The 23,876-nt window shown below is 37.1% G+C and overlaps 1 protein-coding gene and 1 pseudogene across 1 annotated transcript; both read left to right on the top strand.

Annotated features, from left to right (window-relative positions):
- Window positions 1–11,048: 11,048 nt before the first annotated feature.
- Window positions 11,049–15,925, top strand: LOC107801762 (uncharacterized). Its single transcript, XM_075254207.1, has 7 exons — window positions 11,049–11,317; window positions 11,431–11,508; window positions 12,540–12,646; window positions 13,073–13,150; window positions 14,160–14,261; window positions 14,419–14,500; window positions 15,465–15,925. The coding sequence occupies exons 1-7, from the start codon at window positions 11,176–11,178 to the stop codon at window positions 15,590–15,592; spliced, it is 717 nt and encodes a 238-aa protein (XP_075110308.1). The 5' UTR covers window positions 11,049–11,175; the 3' UTR covers window positions 15,593–15,925.
- On the top strand, window positions 15,855–15,947 carry LOC142181426 (U6 spliceosomal RNA; annotated as a pseudogene).
- The last annotated feature ends 7,929 nt before the right edge of the window (window positions 15,948–23,876 follow it).

A 23,876-nucleotide genomic window follows, 5' to 3' on the forward strand; every position in this document is an offset into this window, starting at 1 on the left:
ATTTCTAACATGCTTTTGCTCCGATCCGCATGCATCATCCCGGCTTATTTTTGCTCTGACAAATATATATTCTTCCTCTTTTTTTTTTCTTCTTTTTTTTTTCTTTTTAATTACGGTCGAATCCTATAGAGATTGCCTACGTATCGTGACCCCGCACGAATCAGACCAAGCGTAGTTCGTGCCATAAGACCAAATATATATATATTTTTTTTTTTATATTACTCAAAAATAATGCTATTACAAGCCATCACAGAAAAAACAAAAAATACAGACTTTATATATATATATATATATATATATATTTTTTTTTTTTTTTTTTTTTTTTTTTTGAGAATGTTTGAAGAAAAGGAAAAAACATATGGGTAGACAACAGACTCGAAAAACAAACAAGTGCAAGATTGAACTAGGGATACATTAAAGCTTTGAATTTTGGTGCCCGCGAGGCATCATTCGGCCTTTCCGCGGGCTTGGGGGCCAGGCTTCTTTGCAAGCTTTTTAGTTCCTCCATGATCTGATGGACATAACCCATGATTGAGGCAAATAGGACATCACGAGGCATCTCTTCACATGTTAGGCACTTTGTGGTGATATAGCGCCCTATATCATTGATCCTACCCCTGATTCTATCCCTCTCTATGCACAGCTGTTCTATCCGTTGATTCTTTAGTCCCAATATTCGAGTATTGTCAATGAGCTGCTCTTGGAACCTCTCCATTTGTTCTTCCATCCGGGCTATCGACTCATGGTAGTGTTCTCTATATGTTCTAGCATCCTGGGCTTGTTTGAGGACCCGATTATTGAGAATGGAGTTTATCTCTCTCAATGTCGCGACACTCATTTCATAGTCCCTTTTTACTTTCCATAGGTGCTCTCTCCGTGATGTTGTAACTGTAGCCCACCTGACCCGCATTCTTGTTATACAAGCCTGGGATCTCTCCAAGTCTTCTCGGCTTTGGCTGACTTGATTTCTCAATTCCGCTATCAACCTTTCATCAGATCGACGTTTCTGTCGGTCGCTATCACTCTTACTGACTTGGCGAATTCGGGCTTTCAGTGCCTGGTTTTCTTTGGCTAATTTGTTCTTCTCACCCTGCTCTGAGGCTACCTGAACGTTGTTTTCAAACATAAGTCTTTCAATTTGTCGCTTCAGCTTCCGGATTTCAACCCGGTAGCCTTCCTCTCTCTCTAACCAGCCCCACTGTTCCTGCGAATCATCCGTAAATTGTTGGACGTGAGCTCTTTTGGCAGGCCTCTGACGAATCTGGAACCTTTTCCCGAACCAAACATCGTATTTTGGGTCTACCTCACCCTTAGCCAGCTCTCGAACCATAGTCTTGGGTTCAAGGAATCTACATTCGTGCCACAACTTTCTAATTTTTCCTTCGGGGAACACGACTCCTGGACTCAACTCAATGGCGTGCTTGCTTAGATCCTCATCAGTGGGAATTACCTGAAATCTTCCTAGTTGGCGCAGTACCCGATGAGGAGCATATGGTTGGATGCTACGAAGTCCCATCAAAAGAACATGACATTCCTCGGCCGCCATGTATATTACCTCAGTATCATTCAACCACCCAAATGCCCATTCAACTTGGTCGGCTGTTGTTGACCTCAATTGTGCAAGCCATGCTTCGACGCCTTCGGGAAATATGACGCCTGTCATTCGTTTCTCAAAGCCGCTAATGCAGTTTTTCTCAGTCAACCCGTGGTTCATGTATCCCACTCGGTGATGGAGGTGTTCTTGCATCCACAACTGGAGTAACAGATTGCATCCCTGAAAGAACTTGCCTCCTTCTCGGCATATAGTTAAAGCTCGGTAGATTTCAGACAAAATCAAAGGAACCACAGTACTGTCGGTTCTTTTGATTGCAACATCGGCCATCCCTACAAGGCCTATCTCTATTTTTTTATCTTTGCGGGGACAGACCACAATTCCCAGAAATGCTGTGATAAATGCCAAAGTACGTCTTGCTTCCCACCTGATTCTGTTCCCAGTGTGAGTTAATCCGAGGTTTGGTTCTTCCAAACCCTGAGGAATTCCGTACCGTTGATACAAGAATTGGAGAGTACAACATCCCTTCGACAAATCATCATTCTGTACCTTCCGACTAATGCTTAGTAAATCCAAGAACGCGTGCGGAGATACTGGTCTTGGTGAAAGTAAATACTGCCCTCTTAGTTTCCCATTCAACCCCGCATATCCGGCGACTTCCTCTAGTGTAGGTGAAAGTTCAAAGTCAGCAAAACGAAACACGTTGCGTGTTGGGTCCCAGAACGGTATTAGAGCCTCGATGATATCTGTCCTTGGCTTGATATTCAACAGATCGACAAAACCTCCCAAAACTCTTTCCACTATCTTTATACTATCCTTTCCCATATCATTCCACCACATGTGGAGTTGCGAAGGGACCTCGCTACACACTGAGAATGGTTCATTTTGACTTGTGCTCATCCTGCACATTTATTATAGTGATTAAAGAAGGAAAAACTTTTATTTGACTTAAAAACTATCTATATTCTAAAGAAATATTTTTGAACCAATATTCTGAATTTATGAAAGAAATACTACAGAAAAAATATTTTTGAATTTTATTTTGAATATCTTTTAAACAAATAATTGGGATTTTGAGATTAAAAGGAAATATATATTTTTTTTTAAAAAAAAAATTGAGGTCTAAAAGAAAAACTTTCTAAAGAAGTGAGTAATGTTAAATATTTTTGGATTTTTTTTTTGAATATGGTGAGCCGAAACCAAAGAGGTTTGCCTCTGATCTCACATCCGGTGAGAATCATACCCGCGTAGTTCAGGCTATAAACTAACTAATTTTTTTTGATTTTTGAAAACAAACAAATTTTTCCACTTCCTTTTATAAAAAAAAACTATTTTCATTTTTCATTTTTTTTTTAAATAAAGCAAATTAAAATAGAAGACTTATTCCTACACACTTTCTGCTTTCTAGGCAAACCAACAATTCTAAAAGTAAAAATATATATATGTTTTTTTTGTTTTTTTTTTAAAAAAAAAATTCGGCAGTACTTCGACAGTACTTGGACACTGATTTTTTCTAAATTAATCAAATAACTTTTACTTGCTATTTTTATTTTATTTTACTTTTTACACTCCCGAGACTCAGAAGCCGGTCAACATGCAAGACCGAGCAAATAAATGCACATAAAACAAATAATATGCATCAGGATGGTCATTTTCATTTTTGGTGCACCTGTCCTAGACAGACTCAACCCCTGTGTTGAGCCTCCAAAGTCAGATGCACGTGATGCAAACAAACGTTCCTACTAGGGATCCGACATGTGGTTTTGTTATACTAGGTTCAGAACCTGGGTGTTTGTTCTAGACCTGGCTTACCCGAGCGGACAGCTCGAGCCGAGGGGGTAGCGTACCGGGAATACAGAAGCTTCACCGGCTTAGCAACTTGTCCGAACCTCGTTCTAAATTGGGATTTGACACTATACAGAAAAGAAGTCGTACGAAGTACACCCTTCTTCATGATTTAGAAGACTCAGAGAGGAGATGGGTTTCGGCACAGTTTATACACAGTTCACGTAATATCAAAGCGGTAAAAGCAGCATTTAGCACATTAGGCTCAATCATGTAAAAATCAGATAAAACCAAATATAACAATTTATATGAGCTCGAATTTCTAACCCTGAACCACTGGTTCTGGGTTAAGTCCCCAGCAGAGTCGCCAGAGCTGTCACACCTCCTTTTTCCGGCACCGCGAGGTGCGTAGGGAGTTTTTTCCAATTAAAGGACAGTCGAAACGGGATTGGTTTAATTATTTCAGAGTCGCCACTTGGGAGATTTAGGGTGTCCCAAGTCACCAATTTTAATCCCGAATCGAGGAAAAGAATGACTCTATATTACAGTCTGCGTACCAGAAATCCGGATAAGGAATTCTGTTAACCCGGGAGAAGGTGTTAGGCATTCCCGAGTTCCGTGGTTCTAGCACGGTCGCTCAACTGTTATATTCGGCTTATTTATCTGATTTTTAATACAATTATGAACCATGTGCAAATTTTATCTTTTTACCGCTTTATTATTATTATTTTTTTTAGGAATGTGAACATCGCTTAAAACATATCTTTGGATTGTGTCACATGAAATGCACCCACAATACGAAACATATTTTATTTGATGTTTTAGGATTTAGATTTGGGTCGCATGAAATGCGCATCCGAGTTTAAGAAGGTAAAATTAATTAAATCGCGCCTAAAGAGTCTAACGCGTCATCATCTTTGGGGAAGGAAGTGAAATTCACTAAACAATCCATCCCTAATTCTAAGTAATTTTTTTTAATAATTAAATAAATAAATGAGAATGGAGAATCCTATACATTTGTATTATTTACATCTATTTATTTTTAGCGAACTCCTTTAATAGTATCCCTAATGACTACCTTTTTATTATTACTAAGTTTTTTTATAAATATAAAATCAATATCTACATTCTTGAAAATGACATATTAAATAGAAGGGAAAAACAAATATTAGCAGAAAATAATAAAATTATAATCATAGATACAACATGGAATTATCGGAAAGTAAAAAAAAAAAAACAAAAAAAAAAAACTAATTATCCCATAGTTGGATTAAAATTCAAATTATTAGTAAGACTTAAGCTTATTGAAACTAATTATTTGCAAATACTGAAAATTGAAAGAAATAAAAATAAAAACTTGAGTACTAAATCATATTTCTAAAAATTTAAACAATTTAACATTAACTAACTTTGTTTTAATTCATCATGTCCTAATACTTGTTTGCAAACTAATTCATGTTATAACTGAAATTAACTACATGATTCGGATTAACTTATCGTTGATGAAAAACCTTCTGCATAAGGAACTTAGTTAATTTTTTGCCAAACTGATTCAATAACGCCATTTTTACGTTATTTCTTCTATTTTTTTTTATTAAACAGTTTTAATTAATAATCAGGCTTAAATATATTTCCTAATAATCTGGTAAAGGCGTTATTTAATATGTCGCTATAATATGCCTAGTTATGCCGATGACAGTGATTTACAGAATAATAATACATGAATAACCTAAATACAATACAAAAATTAAATTAAACTAAATTAAAAATTTAACACTCCATTCTTCATTTCAGCTTACAAAATGCCAAAATTACAGTTGTGTACCTGATATTGTCAATATAAGAAGAAGAAAGTCAGCAACGTAATACGTAACACAGCAACAGCAACAATAACCAGCAATAACCAGTCAACGAAAATCCCAGTGACAGCTTTGAAAAATTCAAAATAAAATCCAGGAATGCCGAAAATAATGGACAGAAACCAAAGGAAATTTTCAGATTTTTGAAAGGCTAGTTAATCTTCAACCCTTAATTTCTACACCTGTATACCAGAATATTTCTCAGGTGTGTACTACTTTCTCTTCTAATTTTCAAATTTTTTTTCTTTGTATGTTTTTTCTTTTCTTGAGAGTTTCAATGTTTTTTTTTTTTCGGAATAAATGTTCAGCCTTTTTTTTTTCAATCTCTTTTTTTCTGTCTCTCCCCTTTCTTATGTTCAAGACTTCACATATATATATCCCATCCCATAAATCAATTCAAATCAATCCCTTTCTCTACCAAACCCATTATCTTCCCACTCATCCCCATTACATTAAATAAATATATCACACCACCCCATTATATTTTGTCCCCCATGCTTTATTTAAAATAATGCAAGATTCCCCTTTAATTTAAATCTTGTCCCCCTTTATATTAAATAATCATATCACAACCCACCCCATTTCATTTTGTCCCCCATGCTTCAAATAAACAATTTCAAAATGTACAATTCCTAAACTACCCCTTCCAACCTTACTGAAATTACCAAACTACCCCTGATCGTATTACAAATTTACCAAACTACCCATCAGCTATAACACATCATTTAATCAAACATAACCAAAATATAGTCAATATGATCAATTTCTAACAATGTTCAAACAACAATATGAACATGGATGAACATCATAACAACAATATCACATGAACATGATTTTAACAACATTTCAACAACAAATCATATGAACATAAATTGAACAACCAAGAACAAACAAAATTTGATTGAACAATATTTTTGGCAACAACAAACCTATTTTTCGGATTTAAACAACAACAACAATCAAACAAGTATATTCAGATTCTTAAATTCAATAATATTGAACTTAACATCAACTCTAACAACATTACAACAAACAATTCTTATATTAAACTTTAAACAAGATTATGAGAACAATTCAAGCAATAATCATAAATGGTAAACAAGAAATCAAACTATATAAAATTCGGATTCAAGATCATCCAAACAAAGTAGGAACATGAATGAATCTACTTTAACAACAATAACAAACAAGCTTTATTCAACTTCGAATTAAACTTAAACAAAACAAATAAACATATTCAAATTACTAATCTTCAAATAATCAATTAATCTTTTTTAAATTAAATCCAACAAAATTATAACAAATATGCATGATCCAAAAATTAAAACCAAAACATAACTTCACATTAAATCACTGAATTAAAAACGAACTTCAAACAAGATGAAACACGAATTAATTCTATATTAACAACAATCAACGGATTTAAACGATTTAAGCTAACACTTTTCTATATTAAAACTAAATCTTCTCAAACTGAAAAAATAATTTAATTGAATCTTCAATTCAAATCTATCAACAATATAATTAAACTAACCATTTTTATCTAAAAATAAATATGAAAAATGAAACAAACTTATACTAATTTCAAATCTGAAAATATCAAACAAATTATGGATGAAAATAAACTTAGAACAACTAACCGTAAATGACCAATGACGAACATCGAACGAACTCTAAACGAAACCAACGAAACTTGGACATAAACGGACTTGAAGACGACGAAGCAACAAGCATCAGTGAAAGATGAAGAAAACGCAGCAGCGACGAGCAAGCTCGTCCATGGTCAGCCGCGATGGAGCAGCTGCGAAGAAGAAAACGGGCAGCAGTGGCAGCAGCAGCGGCAACACGGCATCGGCAGCAGCAATCCGGCAGCGAAGGCAGCAACACGTCGCGGACAGCCATGGACGACGACATGGTCGACGTCGAAGCTCGTCCATGGCTGTGTTCGTTTGGTCATTTGATTGAAACAGAAGCAGCAGCATCGACAGCAGCACGATGGAGGGAGTAGCTGCGACAACCGGCGACGAAGAGAAGACGCAGTCGCGACAGCAGCCATGGCAACGAGCGGAGCTGTAGCGGCGACAAGGCATCGACTGCGTAGTTGTCCAGGAACTAAAGCACGGCCATGGCAATCACTGAAGCAGCAGATGTGTCGAGAAAAGGGTGCAGCAACAGTAAAAAAACGACGCGACACGGCGAGAAGGATGAAGTCGCGTTGGTGGTTTTTGAGGTCGTTCATGGTTTCTGAGGTTGTTCATGGGAGGGCAGCTTGGAGACGACATGTGTGTGTGTGCAGTGAGGAGGATGGAAGGGAAGCCATTGATGCTAGGGAGAAACTTGGAGAAGAAGAAGCAAAGGTGGGGGGGGGGGGGGCGGATGACTTAGGTCTTTTAGGGTTTTTTCTTTCTTTTTTTTTTGTTTTGTTTTTGTTTTGTAAAAATGAAAGACAAATGGGGTTTGAGTCTTTTGGGTTATGGACTGGGTCGACCCAGTTCGAAATGGACTGGGTCGTAGGGAAGATTGGGCCATTTTTTGGGCTTGTGGCTTGAAATTGAAGAAGAGGCCTAATTCCGACTTTCTTTATATTTTTGCTTTCTTTTCTTCTTTTATTTCTCTAAAACTAAATTATAAAAATACTTAAACTATTATTAAGAATTAAATTAAGTTATAAAAGCGCAAATTAACTCCCAATAACAATTAACGCACAATTAAGTATTAATTAAGCATAAAATTGTATATTTGGACATTAAATGCTAAAAATGCAAACGATGCTTATTTTTGTAATTTTTAAATTTTTGTAAAACAAATTTAATTACTAACAACTATAGAATTAAATCCTACATGCAAAATGCGACATATTTTTGTATTTTTTATTAATTTATCAAATAAACACGCACAGACAAATACAAATAATTATTCAAAATGTCACAAAATATCACAAAATGGCACACCAAGAAAAATCATTTTATTTTTGAATTTTTTGGGAGTAATTCTCATATAGGGCAAAAATCACGTGCTTACAATGATGTTTACTATAATATATATTTAAAGTCTAATATATAGTATTATCATATTTTCATGTGGTTTTCATTAACTTGTCACTTCATTTAATATCATTATCTAAATATAATATAAATAGATAAGTAAAATTTAGATCTTGCATAAATATTTATCTTATTTTTAGACTATTTCTCTAAATTCTTAAATTATTTCAATTAGTCAATATTTTTTTTAAGTATTGCATATTTATTTTATTTATCTCTAATTTATTTTTATTCTTCCATTTCTTTTGTTTTATCTATCAGACTTTAGTTACGTGGCCTTATCCACAATATGACATTTTTAGCAATCTACTAATGTTAAGTTCGGCATTACAATTATTTATTTTAACTTTCTTAAGTCTAGCAACAACATAATCTCTTAATTTTCTTACTTGCATTTCATTTCGCTATCAATATTAAAGAATACTAAATATGTCACGTTGTGATATATCTTGTTTGAGCATATTAAATCATATTATTTTAATAAAATTCTTACTAAAATTTTGTTTTACATCTCAAGTTCAAATATGTCTTATCCTTCTATATATTTTTTTCTTTTTGTTCTTTGCTTATAGTTATTGTATTACTCATTACTTAATATCGTCTACTGTCATGTGATTTTTTATTAATTTACCAACTGACTTAATATTTTGATAATCTTTCTTATAATAATCATCAGTAATTATAATTTTTTCATTCTTTAAATTTAATGTATTTTTACAATTTATCCTCTTACTTGGGACTCTTTTATCATTTAAATGAATCAATAATATTATATTACCTAGCTATTTAATTTATTTATTTAAACTAATTCAAATTATAAATATAATTCAAACTGTATATATAGTATAATCACAATTTCATGTGGTTTTTCATTAACTTGTCACTTCATTTAATATCATTATCCAAATATAATTTAAATAGATATGTAAATTTTTTATCTTGCATAAATATTTATTTTATTTTAAACTATTGCTCTAAATTCTTAAATTATTTCAATTAGTCAATAATTTTTTTAAGTATTACATATTTATTTTATTTACCTCTAATTTATTTTTATTCTTCAATTTTTTGTTTGTTTTATCTATTAGACTTTACTTACGTGGCTTTATCCATAATATGACATTTCTTAGTAATCTACCAATGTAAAGTTCGGTATTACGATTATTTATTATAACTTTCGTAAGTCTGTTATATAATAGCCTATTATAAAATATGAAAGCTGAAAATGAAAAATAAAACAAACCAAAGAAGAAGAAGAAGAAGAAGAAGAAGGAGGAGGAGGAGGAGGATATAGAAGATTTACGTTAAATTTAGGATAGAGTTGAACTAATTACTTCCATTAATAATATTTTTTTCTAAGTATTAATTGTTAATTTTATCCTAAAAGCCAAATGACTTCTTATTATTTTGCCACTTGATTTAACTACATTATAAACTATCCTCTTATTTTATGTATATAAAAAATATTGATATAGATATGAATATGGCTATGGATATAGATATATAAATATAATTTATTAATTCAAAAAATTTTATTGCAATTTTTATTAGCTTATTCCTAATTTTGTTATGTGTCTTAACTCGGCTTAACCACATTGTAAATTACCATTATCTTATTAAAATAAAATTTTACAATATAAATACAGATCAATAATTACTCTGCCTATATATATATATATATATTATTAAATAGGCACCTAAATTAAAGGGATAATATCACATAGACTAAACCTTGAGTTGGGAAATGTATCATGAACACGAAAACCAAAATTGAAGGGAGAATATTCCTTAAATAGAATTTTACTATAGAAACATTTCTTGAACAATTTAATTTTGATTTTCTCATAATCTTGTTAATCTATATTAGATTTTGTCATAAAATCTATTTATATTTTGTTTTAAAATGCCAAGTGGCTTTTTCTCAATATGCCACTTGGCTTAACCTCATGCTTCACTACCCTCCTTTTAATATAATATTGATATAGATATAGATTAGATGCATCAATAGTTGTATTTCAAATCTTTTAAAAATATAGAAGAAATATAGTAACTAATTTAATATCTCGAGTTCAAATTTTGATAATGAAATTTTTTTCGTTGGGTGCTTCTTTCTTTAACGGTCGATATTTCAATTAATCAACAACAACAACAACAACGAACCCAATGTATTCCCATAAATGGGATCGATATTTCAATTAATCTAATATTTAACAAAATCGGTCTAATGAATTTTGATATCAATAGCTATAAAAATTAAAGAGAGAAATTCAAAAATAGCCAGATTTACAAGTGGTCATTCAAAAATAGCCACAGTTTCAAAAGTAATCGAAATTTAGCCACTATTCATGTAAAGATAAATCTGAACGAAAATACTGTTCAAAATCCGGAAAAATACTCCAGCATAATATACTGGAGTTCCAGTATAACTCCAGTCTAATATACTGGAGTTCCAGTATAACTCCAGTCTAATATACTGGAGTTCCAGTATAATATACCGGTCCAACATATTATACTGGAGTTTGGAGCACCGGTGCTCCAGTCTCCAGTATATTGTACTAAAGCCAACAAAGTATATCGATCTAGCATAATATAGTGGAAGTTCATATACCGGTGCACCGAACTCCAGTATATTATGCTGGATCGGTCTCTGTTGCAGCAATATAGTGGTTATTTTTCATTGATTTGGCAAACGCCGGCTATATTTGAATGACTAGTCCGAAAACTAGTTAGACCGTATTATTTTAATAAAATTAAAATAATGTAAAACTAGCTTTAGGAAACCCAAACGGTCCAAGCCCGAATCGAAAGCGAACCAAAACTACTATTCGAGCGGTTTCATTTCAACTACTTTAAATCTTTAATTGCCTTATCTATAGAGAGGAGGAATGGTATAGTCCATTTTCAGTCCCCTTGAGCTCTAGACAAAGCAACAACAATGGCGGGACTAACCAGTCTCAAGCTATCTCTGTTTCCCAATTCCTCTGCACTCTCCTCCTCTTCTTCTCTCTCCTTCCCATCCTCAAAGCCATTCCTCGTTTCAACCCGAATTTTCCACAGAACATCCCACCGTTTCCCTAGTAAGTAACTCCCCCCCCCCCCCAAAGCTTCTTACTGTGGCAATGTTCTTCTTTTTCTACTCTAAAACTTTGTGGGTTATATTTAATTTTCTTTTTTTGTTGGTCATTTTCAGAGATATATGCGTATTCTAGCAATGATATTAAAGTAGGCAGCAACATTGAAGTGGATGGAGCTCCTTGCAAGGTTATAGGTGATTAATGACCACCGCCCTTTTCATATTATTTTTGTTAATTTTGAAATTATTTCGTGTCCCATACGATATTATAATATTACCATTTTCAGATTATCCGTATTTTTCTGACTGATTAGTATGTACTTCTCATAGTACATTGTTGCTCATTTTATTTTCACCTTTTTATTGGCTTGATTATGCTAAGCATATATTTGTGTTTTTCTCTAGTAAAGTAAAGGAAAGGGGTTGTGAACCAGCTCTAGTAATTTGTCTAACTAATTTGTTAAAATTCAGGCTTTAGACAGTTAAGTAACTAGGTTCAAAGAAGTAAAAGTTCTATACTTTTTACAATTCTGGAAGTTACTATTTTCAATAGTTTTTGAAATTTTATAACCATGTGTAATTGACAACCATATTTTATCCTACCGGCCCCGAAAAACAGGATTATTAGTTACTACTGAAATTCCACAAACTAGAGCCAGAGGCACACCCAGGATTTGAAGGTTGTGGGTGCACTTTTACATTCAACCAAACTATGCTTTGTATATTGGGTGCCACTACTAATATATCACGATTTTTTAAAGACGTACATGTATACACAGAATTTTTGCCAAACTCTCAGGGTGCCAGTGACCCCTCTAGTTACTACACAGGTCCGCCTCTGACTAGAGCTAGACTAAAGGATTCCCGAGTGAAGTGTAAGGTTTCATGATTACAATAAAATAATGAATGTATGGATTATGCTAAAATTTGCTTTGAGCATTATTGGTCCACTCAGACTCTAGAGTATGCTAGCTGTTATAAACTGTTTGTTTTGCTGTTCAGATTTCTATATAGGTTACCAAGATATTTTTTGGTGCTGTGATAAACTCAAACCTTTGTTTCCATGTATATTTGACTGTGATTTTGCTTGTAGTTTATAAAGCAGAATTCAAAAACAGTTGATTTATTGAATATGAATATATATGGAATAGTTTGGTATTGAGTACACCTAAAATTTGGTTGATTCTTTTACTGTTTGATAATATTTATTATTTGGGTGTGTTTAGAGTTTCTTCATGTAAAGCCTGGGAAAGGGGCTGCATTTGTGAGGACCACATTGCGCAATTATGTAACAGGGAACACCGTTGAGAAAACTTTCCGAGCTGGAAGTAAGGTAATATCTTCAGAACCACCTGCTCTTCAATGCTTATTCTCTTACTCTGTCTGTGTTATTTGCTTCCAATGGATTTATTGCTAAGTTCACACCATATGCATGTCATCTATACTATATAAGAACTTGTTATGTAGCTTGAGCCATTCTTTTGCATAACTTTGTGGTATAAGTTCCTTTTTAATCGGAACAACATCTCTAATCTTGTTGTTTGACTTTCGCCGGGCAATAAATCTGTCGAAGGCAGTGTGGAAGTTCCTTTTGTTCCTGTTTTGGAACATAATATACATTTCAATCTACTGAAATACTCTCAGATTTATTATTACTTTGATAATGGACCTGCAACTTTGATGTCAGTTTTTTTTTCCAACCAACTCGACACTGCCTATGTGATTTTAAATTTCAGTTGACATTCAACTATCTCTGCAGATAGAAGAGGCAAATATCTACAAGGAAACAAAGCAATTCACTTACAAAGATGGTGCCCAGTTTGTCTTCATGGATCTGGTTAGTACAGTAACTTTTAATAGAGTGGTCCAATGTGCTAGTTTTGTTCTTGCAGCCTTCACTAGCATGCAGCTTATGCAGGCTACTTTTATAGATCTCCCAAATCCCAATCCATAAAAGTGACCCTCCGCTGTCATTCTCCCTCCCTCCAAAACAAAAGAAAATAAAGTAAAAAACAAGAAAGAAAAAGAACAAGCATAAACCTGGCCACACGTCAATGGGTTTGGTTATTTGAGGGATTATGCCCAACTCTAGCAGCAACTCTCTTTTTCCTACTGTTACCCTTTGAAATGCAAGATACTACTTTTATCCCTTGTTAATATTTAGGCAGTATAATATTCTGGAGATTATGTCTTTCGTCTGATCCTTTTGGCACATAAAACCTAGACCCAAATTCGAGGAGCTTTAGCACGTATGAGAGTGAGCATCAAGGTTGGGCTAATTTATTTGGTTTTGGTGAAGTTCTAAATATCTGATCTATAGTTGCACCTTACAAGTCCCTTAAGTTGTGTGCTCTGCCCTTTCTTATTCCGATTTAGCAGTGCTAGTCAGACAGGTAAAAGTGGTTTATTCAGATATTTGAGAATAGAAGTAGAGTGTGCATTTCCAAAAATTTGGAGTTCTACATCTTTTGTGTGCTTGGTGTAATCTGAAACAGGAAAACGATGTAAATATTTTTTTAACTTCGTTGTCTCACTACATGTTTAAAGGGATCTGAAAGTTCTTTTTGCTGTAAATATCGGTACCTTCTTGGTGCATATGAATGAAATACCTATAAAAATACAAAGGAAAAGGTTCAATGTTGCTTACTAATGTCTTAATTGGTCACGTTAATGAGCAAAAATAATGTCTTAATTGGTTAGATTACTTGTGTGGATCAAGTTCCCTCCATTGCCCCTTGGTCCATACCCACTTCTAGGAAGGATGAATTAGAATTTGGTTATCTTTGTCCCCCTTATATGTATACACTATATAAACTATGATAACTTTGGGGCAATTTTTATTGCAGACCAGTTATGAAGAATATCGTCTAAATGAAAAAGATGTTGGAGATAAAGCAAAGTTTCTAAAAGAGGGCATGGACTGCAGTTTGCTTTTCTGGAATGGAAAGGTATTTTCCAATGCTGAACTTATTTTCAGTGTTTGCAGTTCTGATTTTCTCCTTTGAAAGTGTCAATCGAGAATCTCTGATTAACTCTATAGCGAAGCTAGTACTTTCGTATCTTTTTTTAACGGTAATCAATATACTAAGGTTAATATTTCCATAGGTGATCGACTTTGAATTGCCTATAACAGTGAAGTTGACAGTGGTGGATGTTGATCCAGGTCTCAAAGGTGACACTGCACAAGGTAGTCATTTCTTCTTTTCTAGATTGAGCTTAAATGGAGAAACATGGTCAGTGAGGATTCATATAGCCGACCCGAACTTGTCTGGGACTGCAGCACAGTTATAGCTTGAACAATTGAACTGGGAGACTAATGTCTATGAGGGGATTATTCTTAATGTGTGCACTTCAGGTCTTTGAACTATAACAGAAGAGTATAGCTATAGTGCTCTATAATCTTGTGAAAGTTAATTTTATTTTTTTGGATATATTCTTAATGTGTCTACCTTGGTCCCCCCAAAACGTGTCAGCTTTGCCTTTTTTTTCCCCATTGCCTTAAGTTGGGTTGGGATTGGGGAGCCAAGTTTTACTCTGAAGTCCCCTTCTTCATCTTCCTATCATGCCCGTCCCTCTTCTGTTTGTAGAAATCATGGATGACATCCCATTTCCTTCTTTTGTTATAGTTTATCCAGAATATTTCCAGTTAAATAGAAAATGTTGTTGCGAGAAGTATTGTCAAATGTAAAAATTGAATATTGACTCGCATTCAAGGTGTATGTGGGCAACTGATTCCGATGTGCCTATGATTCAATTGTAATAGGGCTATAGCATTATAATTATCCATGTCTTTTGGTCCATCTTAGTGTCAACCTCTGAAATTCTTGACGGTCATCTGAATACTACTAAAAAAGGGCAGCCCGGTGCACTAAGCTCCCGTTATGCGCGGGATTCGGGAAGGGCCGAACCACAAGGGTCTATTGTACGCAGTCTTACCCTGCATTTCTGCAATAGGCTGTTTTCACGACTCGAACCCGTGACCTGGTCACATGGCAACAACTTTACCGGTTACGCCAAAGGCTTCCGTTCAATCTTCTGAATGGCTACTATGACGCCAAATATATATTTGATGGGCAATTGTCTAAAGTAAATTACTCCTTTTCTTTTTGTTCTTCTGCGAGCTTGTGAATATGATTTGTATTATGTGGCAGGTGGATCAAAGCCAGCAACCGTTGACACCGGTGCAGTTATTAATGTTCCGTTATTCATAGGAAGGGGAGAGGAAATTTTGGTGGATACTAGAAACGGACAATACATGAGTCGCGCAAAGGAGGCTTGAGATAAGTTTTGTAGCAAGTGGAAATTTTGGTATCATAATGTATTAAAATCAAGTGTTATCCGGAGTTACGTTAGGACTTCACTGCAGATGCTCATTGACACTTTTGTTTTCCACCGATTTGAGTAGACAATGAAGTGATGTATAAATTGGAGGTAAAAATTATCAGGTAGATAGTCTGTTGTATTGAAGAGAAGGTGTTTATTACAGTAAATGTAAAGGTCCTCGTTCATTATTTGATGTATCCTACACATCTGGGAAAAACATGTTTCATTAACATGAAAATTGGAATTATACAAGAATAACATGGCCTTGTCCAAGGATGACATGCACAAATCGAGAAATGATCCAAATTTTTCCTTTTAAAAAAACATAGTATGTAACTTATATTCCTCTGTAATTAGTATTCATGGTAGTACTTCTGGAAAAGCACTATATCATAAGTCAATAAAGTGTTTGTTAATGAGGTGAATCACCTTTCATAATTTTACACTTCATTAAGCAAGTCTCTTTGATGTTTTACTAAGCACTTATGCTGCCTGATTGACCGTAATAACCTGTTAATAAAATGACTAATTGATACAATTTCTTTGATAATTTGTACTTCGTACTAGTGGAAGAATATTTGCGAGACTCGGATGCTTGAACTCCACACATAAATGCCTGCAAAAATGTCTGCTAGGGTTTGGCAAGCCAAACTTCGAACATGTATGTTTGAACTTTAGACTTGCACGTCTGTAACGGCTAAACTTGTAAAAATTTAAGAACCGCGACTATGGCGTAAATGTGGGTCTTGAAATCGGCTATCTGTGCACTTCGGTTTTTTTCCTTAATAATTGACGGACATTAACGTTTCAAGAGAAGAGACCTGCAAGTCAGGGGCGGATGCATGCTAGTCGGAGCGGTGTCATCCGACACCACTTCGTCGAAATTTTTTACTAAATATATATATATATATATATATATATATATATATATATATATATATATAGTGTAGCAAAAGAACTATGTTAATTAAATGACGCTATTTGATAAACTAGTTTGCTTGGTCTGATGGGCAGCGCCCCTTTTTGCACCTGAAGACCGGGGGATCGAAACACACTTAAAGTTTTTGCACATTTTTAAAGCATTTTTAGTTTAAAATTAGATTATGTAAGGATTGAACTCTCTATCCTCTAAGCTAAAAACATTAACTAAAGTGATAAATAAATAAACAAATATAACATGCAATTAGTTTAGTATAAATTAAAAGGATTTATTACTATAATTTTGACAAAAAATTACTCTAATTTTTATACAATATACAACTTCTGAGTGACCGGATTTACTGGTGTTACTCTTCTCAATTTTTTTTATGTCGTTTTAGCGATTTGTTTCTTAAGTAATGACACTGCTTGCAAAAAATCCTGCGTACGCCACTGCCCTCGGGGCTAAGGTTTGAGCTGCCAACCAACTCTTCGTCTGCGAGCAATAAATGGGTCTAGAGAACCGAACTGTCTCGCACTTTTAATAACCTTCGTGTCGAGAGCAACTTCCTCAAATATCAACGTAGGGAGCCGCGAGGAGAGGACTTCCAGAGCTCGATCTACGGCTGCGTGGATTATTATCCTTATGCCATGTACACCCTTAGTCGTTTGGTACGCGGAATAAGGTGGGATAAAGTGTGGTACTAAATTTACGGGATAATTTTATACCACAAACCAAACATAATATTGTTTACCCTTAAAAATGGATAACAATTGAATTTATACGCGATTTTAAGGATATGTGGACAAATTCAATACAAGTGATTAATGACGTAAGATAAGCAAATAAAGAATAGAACAAACTACCAAACCTAGAGATGATAGTGCGCTCGTGCTCGGTTAAAGTCTTAACAAGAAGCTCGCTTTTGGTTCCGAACCAATGCTTATGAAGAACTTATGAACCAAAATAATAACTTTTAGAAGCAAAAAAAAAAGATATATATTGCCTTGGCATGCGTGCTACAGTGTCGCTATTGAATAGTCAGCTTCCTCTTTATATAGCAGAGGAGTTTTACCTTAAGTATAATTCTAAGAAAGATAAAAATCTTCCTTTTTGCTAATCACTAATCTGCTGCTGATACGAGCCGAGATTCATGCCATGATATCCGGTTGGACACGGATATCACGACCCTTTGTTAATCATGCGCGGTCATTTGGTAATGTTCTCCGAGGTCTTGGAACTCGAACCAAACCCGGGTGGCGTGTTCTTGATGGCTCCGAAGGCAGGTGTTTTGCTCGGGCCTTGATACGAGAGGCTCCTGGCTTCGATTCTGCTTCCTTGTAGTTATGTCCTTGCTTCGTTTGCCTAACCGGAAAATTGAGCTGCTCATTAGCCCCAATTTTACCCGTATACAATTGTCCCCTCATTTCTTAGAGAGTAGGATTGTCGAAATGATGGGTAACGATAGATGTTCTCCGGCTCCTTCCTCCGTACATTATGATGAAGAAGTCGAAATGTCCTATCAGTCGCGTCATTCTGACTTCGAACACGTGTCAATCATCGATTGATTGCCTCTGAATGCGAAACGTCACCTTCTTCCCTATAAAAGCGTCCATCCCCTATTCCTTTCCCACTTTCCGAACAAGTTTCTGCCTCCGAATTTCTTAGCTATTATCAACCTTCTTCAAACCTTCATATCTTCATCATTGATCATCAGTTTCTCATAGTTGTTCTTAGGTTTTATCCAGATTTCCTTCAAATCTTCATACTCTGTTCTTCATCCTTCCAACTTGTTTTTTCAAATCTTTGTATTCTTTCTTTAAATTTTCAAATTTCTCCAGGTAATAATGGCTAAAACATCTAAATCTATTCCTCAACAAGTTGCCGCTTCATCTTCCCAACCGACCGCCGATACTGAGGTGGCTACTCCTAAAGTAGTTGCCCTTGAAATGGTTGTTCCCGAGGTGGCTACCGACGAACCGGCCCCTAAGCCTCCCTTAAAAATGTTTAATCCCGAGGGATGCTCGATTGCAGACGACTTAAGGTCAAGAAGCCCTCACACAAACTGGACTAGGGTGAAGGAGCATCAAGGTACATATGCTCCTTGACCGAAGGCGTCCTTCCCATAGTCCGAAAGGACTATAATTGGGAAGATAAGGATGTAGTAGTCTCCGGGCCTAAGGATGCCATTACTACCCATGTGGAGGAGTACTTAAGTGTTTACACTTACCCCTTTACACTGGGCCCGGTAGACCCGATTGTTTTGGATTTTTGCAAGAGGTACGAGGTGTGCCTAGGGAAAATCCACCTTTCTCTATGGAGGATCGTGATCCTCCTCTGTTACTTTGTGAATAAGATCGAGTCTCGTCAGTTCACCATTGATCATCTATACAGCCCCCAAATTTTCCCGGGGGGGGGGGGGGGGAGGGGGGCTAATCAAGCCTACTCACTGGGCAAGCAAGGCCCCTTTTTCGAGCATTGATGAAGACCAGGAACGGGGATAGCAGGGATGCTTCATATGGGTGAAGACCGAAGACTTGATCCCTCCCAAGTTCATGCCATTCCCTGAGAAATGGAATGCATCTCGTAACTGCAGTCTCTCCTTAAGCGTCAATTTTTTCTTCATTTTCTTTCTTCGCATTCATACTTGTGGTTATGCAGCCGTTTCCCGTGTTCCAAATGTGATCCCTTGGCTAAAGGAGTAGATCGAGGGCATCTGCACACAGATGACGTACTTCGAGCGCGGATGGTGCAAGCTTTTGAAAGGCTGATGGGAGGCCCGTTCTCATGGTAAAGTCTTTCTATGAATAGTTAACACCATTCTCTAACTTTCATCATTCTCATTTTTCTTCCCCTTTTTTGTAGGTTTGCCTAAGACCACCGAACTTAGGCCTTTAAAAGGGGATGAGGACGTGTCCTTGTCTATTGATCCCTCAATTACGAGACATCCCGGGGTTGTCGTAGGGGAAAAGAAGAAGAAGAAGAAGAAAAGAAGGGCTTCGGGCTCCCCGAGCCCCTTGGTGAAGCCAAAGAAAAGAGTGACTCATAAGCCCAAGAAGAGGTCCATTTCTTGGGTACTGGATTCTGATTCACTTCTTCGGCTCAGGGACAAGTCCGAAGAAGATGACATTTTTATTGCCCAGAGATCGACCCCTCTTAGGGAGAAGGCGGCATCCGAGGGGGAGATTTGTGAGGCCGAACTCCCTCAGACTCACGAGATTGATGTGGAGACGAGGGATGAAACCCCTCGGGATGCCGGCTTTGCTCCGAAGGAAGTGCCCGATGTAATAGAAATTATGGGGACACCCTCTTACACGAGTCCATGCTCGAGGAGGCCCAAGTAGGAAAGGAGAAGTCCAATGAAGGGGTCCATGGCGCGTGCGATCTCCTTCATTCCTTTTTTGATGGTATGGACCCGTCCACTTTGGAAGATTTTTTCGGGCTCAACGACCTAGAACATTTGAAGAAGAACACATTCTTGGAAGCCTGCGGGCCGAGTTCGAGCTTGAAATTGATCAATAGGTTCCCGCTCCGAGTGTGGACCTCGATCGCAAGAGATCGATTATTCTTACCTTCCCGAAGGATGCCTGGGTTCTGTATGCTCCCGTGGGGATATCCAGCTACCTCCGATGCCTGGTGACCGAGGAAGACCCGGCAAAAATGAACGAGGTGAATGTGTCGTGCCTTTTAAATAAGGCACAACAGGCGCTAAACTGGGTAAGGCATCATTACGCCCTTTTTGAATTTTACTTAGGTTTTGATATCTCTTACGTCTTTCATTATTTCGCAGGCCTTGGTACTTCACTATGAGATCTTTCTCTGGTATCGGGTCAGGGTAAATCAACTCGAGGTCAAGGAGCAGGCCCCAAAAAAGGACATGTACGAGCTCCTTAGCGAGCAACAAGATGAGGCCATCAAGGATCTCTAGGGCGAGCTAGACAAAGCTTAGAAAGAAGATTCGGCCCTGAGGCGGGAGCATGACGACCTGGTCGAAAAGATAAAGGTTTTTGAAGTTAGGAACGAGGAATTATTCATGGCTACTAACGATCAAACCTCATAGGTCCAGCAGAAGATCGACCTGATCGGCCAACTCCGCGTTGAAATGAACAAGGTCCAATCCATGGCCGATGGTTGGAAGAGCAAAATGGACCGGGTGTCTTCGGAGAAGGAAATCACCCAGGCAAAGCTGACATCGGTAGAGGTTCAACTTTGGGTAGCGAAGGAGGAAGCCGACAAGCGATCCCAACTAAATAATGAACTCCGAGCAGAACTGAGCTCGGAACGGGACGCCCTTGGTAAGGAATATGAGGCAATAAAGTCCAAGTTGGACACGACTTCAGCCGATGTCGAAGAGATGGTGGCCCAGTATAAGGCCGATGTCGAAGCAGCTGAGGCCTGCTTAAAGACCAATGCTGAATATATAAGGCGGCTATCCCGAAGGGAGACCCTCAAAGAGATCCATGCTCGAGGCTTCGACCTGTTGTCCGAGATAGAGGAGGCTAAGAAGCTTGAGGTTGAGGCAAAGAAACTTTCTGAGACCGAGGGTGCAGAGGACTCTGAAGGTTCCGAGGAATCCGAAGGCTCTAACGATTCTGGTGCCGAATCAGGCCCCGATGAAGATCAGGCATGAATGTCTTAGATTGTTTTTTGTTATTGTGTTGTGTATATATTTTTATTTATTTTGAGGCCATTTTTGTTGGGCCTTTGTAAAGACATTCCGGAATATATAAAATTTCCCTTTTTGGCAATTTCGAGTCTCTACGTTTTTAGTATCTTTTCATAATTTCTATTCTTGCAAATATTTCTAATGCCTTAGCATAGAATCAAATGTAGTAATAAGTTGTTTGTTTTTTGAAGGTCCGAATAGAGCCTGACCTCAATACAATTTTTATTTGCTCGAAGCATTGATAACTCGGAGTGACCGAAAGTTTTCCTAAGATGCTTAAGTGATTTTAGACGATGCTTTTGCCGAGAGTAAACTTTTGACAGGTTTTGAATTTTTATTGAAGACCTTATGTTTTGATTACGGGCTCCGGACGTCTCCGAACTATTTCTTAGGGTGGCCATAGCCTTTTAAGTTTAGTCACTACCTAATAGGTTTTGTGCCTCCGGGATTTTGTAGCCCGAGTTGCCCGAACTAATTTCGGACAACAGTTTCCGAGTGGGGGTAGCTCTTGGGCTCGATAGTCCCCGAATAGGGATAGCCCTTAGGTTCGGATAGGGGTAGCCCTTGGGATCGATAGTCCCTGAATAGGGATATCCTTAGGCTTAGGTAGGGGTAGCCCTTGGGCTTGATAGTTCCTGAATAGGGATAGCCCTTAGGCTCGATAATTTGAAAGGCAAAAATATGTAATAACAAGGTTGGAACTTTCTTTCATTTCTGTGTGTAAAGTACATGATCGAAAGTGTGTAAAAACTTGTATTATGGATAAGGTGGCCTACGCGGGCAAGGTTTATCCCTTACAATAAATCCTAACTACGGGGCCTAAGTTGTTCAAGTATGAAGTTTCCTTCTTTCCTTGCTAAGAAGTCTAACCCGAGGGTGATGGCCCACAATATTCGAGGTCGATCTTGAGAGGAATCAGATACTGTTGATGCAACCATTGACTCTGATTTAAAACCGATCTTCGAATCTAAGTTAACACGATTTACTGTTGCCTCGTTAAAAACCTTGTCAGAAAATGCATTTGGGACAAAATCGGTTCAAGGGAAACAGAGTGCAACGCGTGCTTTCAGACTTAATAGTTGCATTCTCCTCTGGCAGTTACCTGCAAGTATCGATCTGATTTATAATATTATAAAAGTTAAATGGGATCGTACCTTAGCAGTAGTATTGTTTTAAGTACATCATGTTCCAATTGTTTGGTAATGGTGCATCGTTTTCCGTTTAGAGTTTGTACGAGCCCTTGCCGGTAATTCTGACGACCCGATATAGTCCTTCCCAATTCGGTTCCAACTTTCCCTTGTTCGGGTTTTGTGTATGCTGTGTTACCTTTCTTAACACCAAGTCCCCGATCTTCAAGTGTCGGAGGTTAGCTCTTCGGTTGTAATATCTTTCTATCTGCTATTTCTGGGCAGCCAACTGGACTAGGGCAGACTCTCGTCTTTCATCCAATAGTTCCAGGTTCGTACTCATGGCCTCACTGTTTGATTCTTTGGTCGTATATCGGAACCTGAGGCTCGGCTCTCCCACTTTGCCCAGTTTTAGTGCTTCGGCACCGTAGACCTATGAAAATGGGGTGACCTCGGTACTAGATTTCAAAGTTGTATGGTACGCCTACAAGACTTGGGGCAGAATTTCCTTTTATTTCCCTTTGGCATCGGTCAACCTCTTTTTAATTTTGTGGTCTTCGAAAAACTTGTTTACCTTGCTGCCGATGAATTGCTTCCCATTATCACACACGATCTCGGTAGGCGTCCTGAACCGGCATATTATGTGGCCCCAAATGAAGACAATGACTTCTTTTCCCGGACTTTCTTGAACGCTTGAGCTTCAACCCTTTTAGAGAAATAATCGGTCATAAATAGTATGAATTGCTCTTTACCAGGTGCCGACATCAGGGGACCGACAATATCCATTCTCCATTTCATGAACGGACATGGGGACAAGACCGAATGAAGTAGTTTTTCGGGTAGATTGATCATCAGTGCGTGTCTTTGGCAGCCGTCACATCTTCGTACAAAGTCCTTTGCATCTTTATCCATGTCGATCCAGTAATAGCCGGCGCTGATTATTTTACAAACCAAAGATTCTGCCCCCGAATGGTTTCCGCAGGTGCCTTCATAAGCTTCTCTCAAGACGTATTCAGTATTTCTCGCCCCTCAGCATATGGCGAGTAGGCTGTCAAATGTTCTTCTAAATAGAGTACCTTACAGGCTGAACCGGGTTGCCTTCGTGCGTAAAGTTCTCAATTCTTTAGGATCCGAGGGTCACTTCCCAATCTTCAAATAGTCTGTGTATTTGTTTCTCCAATCCCAAGTTAAACGTGTTAAGTTTATTTCGGCATGGCCTTCCTCCACTACCGATTTCATGAGTTGTACGATCGTTCCTGACCTAAAATTATCATCATCAACCGATGACCCCAACTAGCCTCGCTATTTTGATATCCGGGTATGTGCTATAGGGTCCACTCCTAGAACTGATGCATTGTTGCCTGAAATTTGTATAAATACCTTCACATTCGTTCCCCATTTATTTCGAACGTCCCATTAACTTGATTTACCACAAAGAGGGAGTCGCACTTGGCTTCGACCACCTCATCCATAAGGTTTCTAGCCAATTCGAGACCTGCATTCATGGCCTCACACTCAGCCTCATTGT

The sequence above is a fragment of the Nicotiana tabacum genome, chromosome 5 (assembly GCF_000715075.1).
Source record: "Nicotiana tabacum cultivar K326 chromosome 5, ASM71507v2, whole genome shotgun sequence".
Classification (NCBI taxonomy): Eukaryota; Viridiplantae; Streptophyta; class Magnoliopsida; order Solanales; family Solanaceae; genus Nicotiana; species Nicotiana tabacum.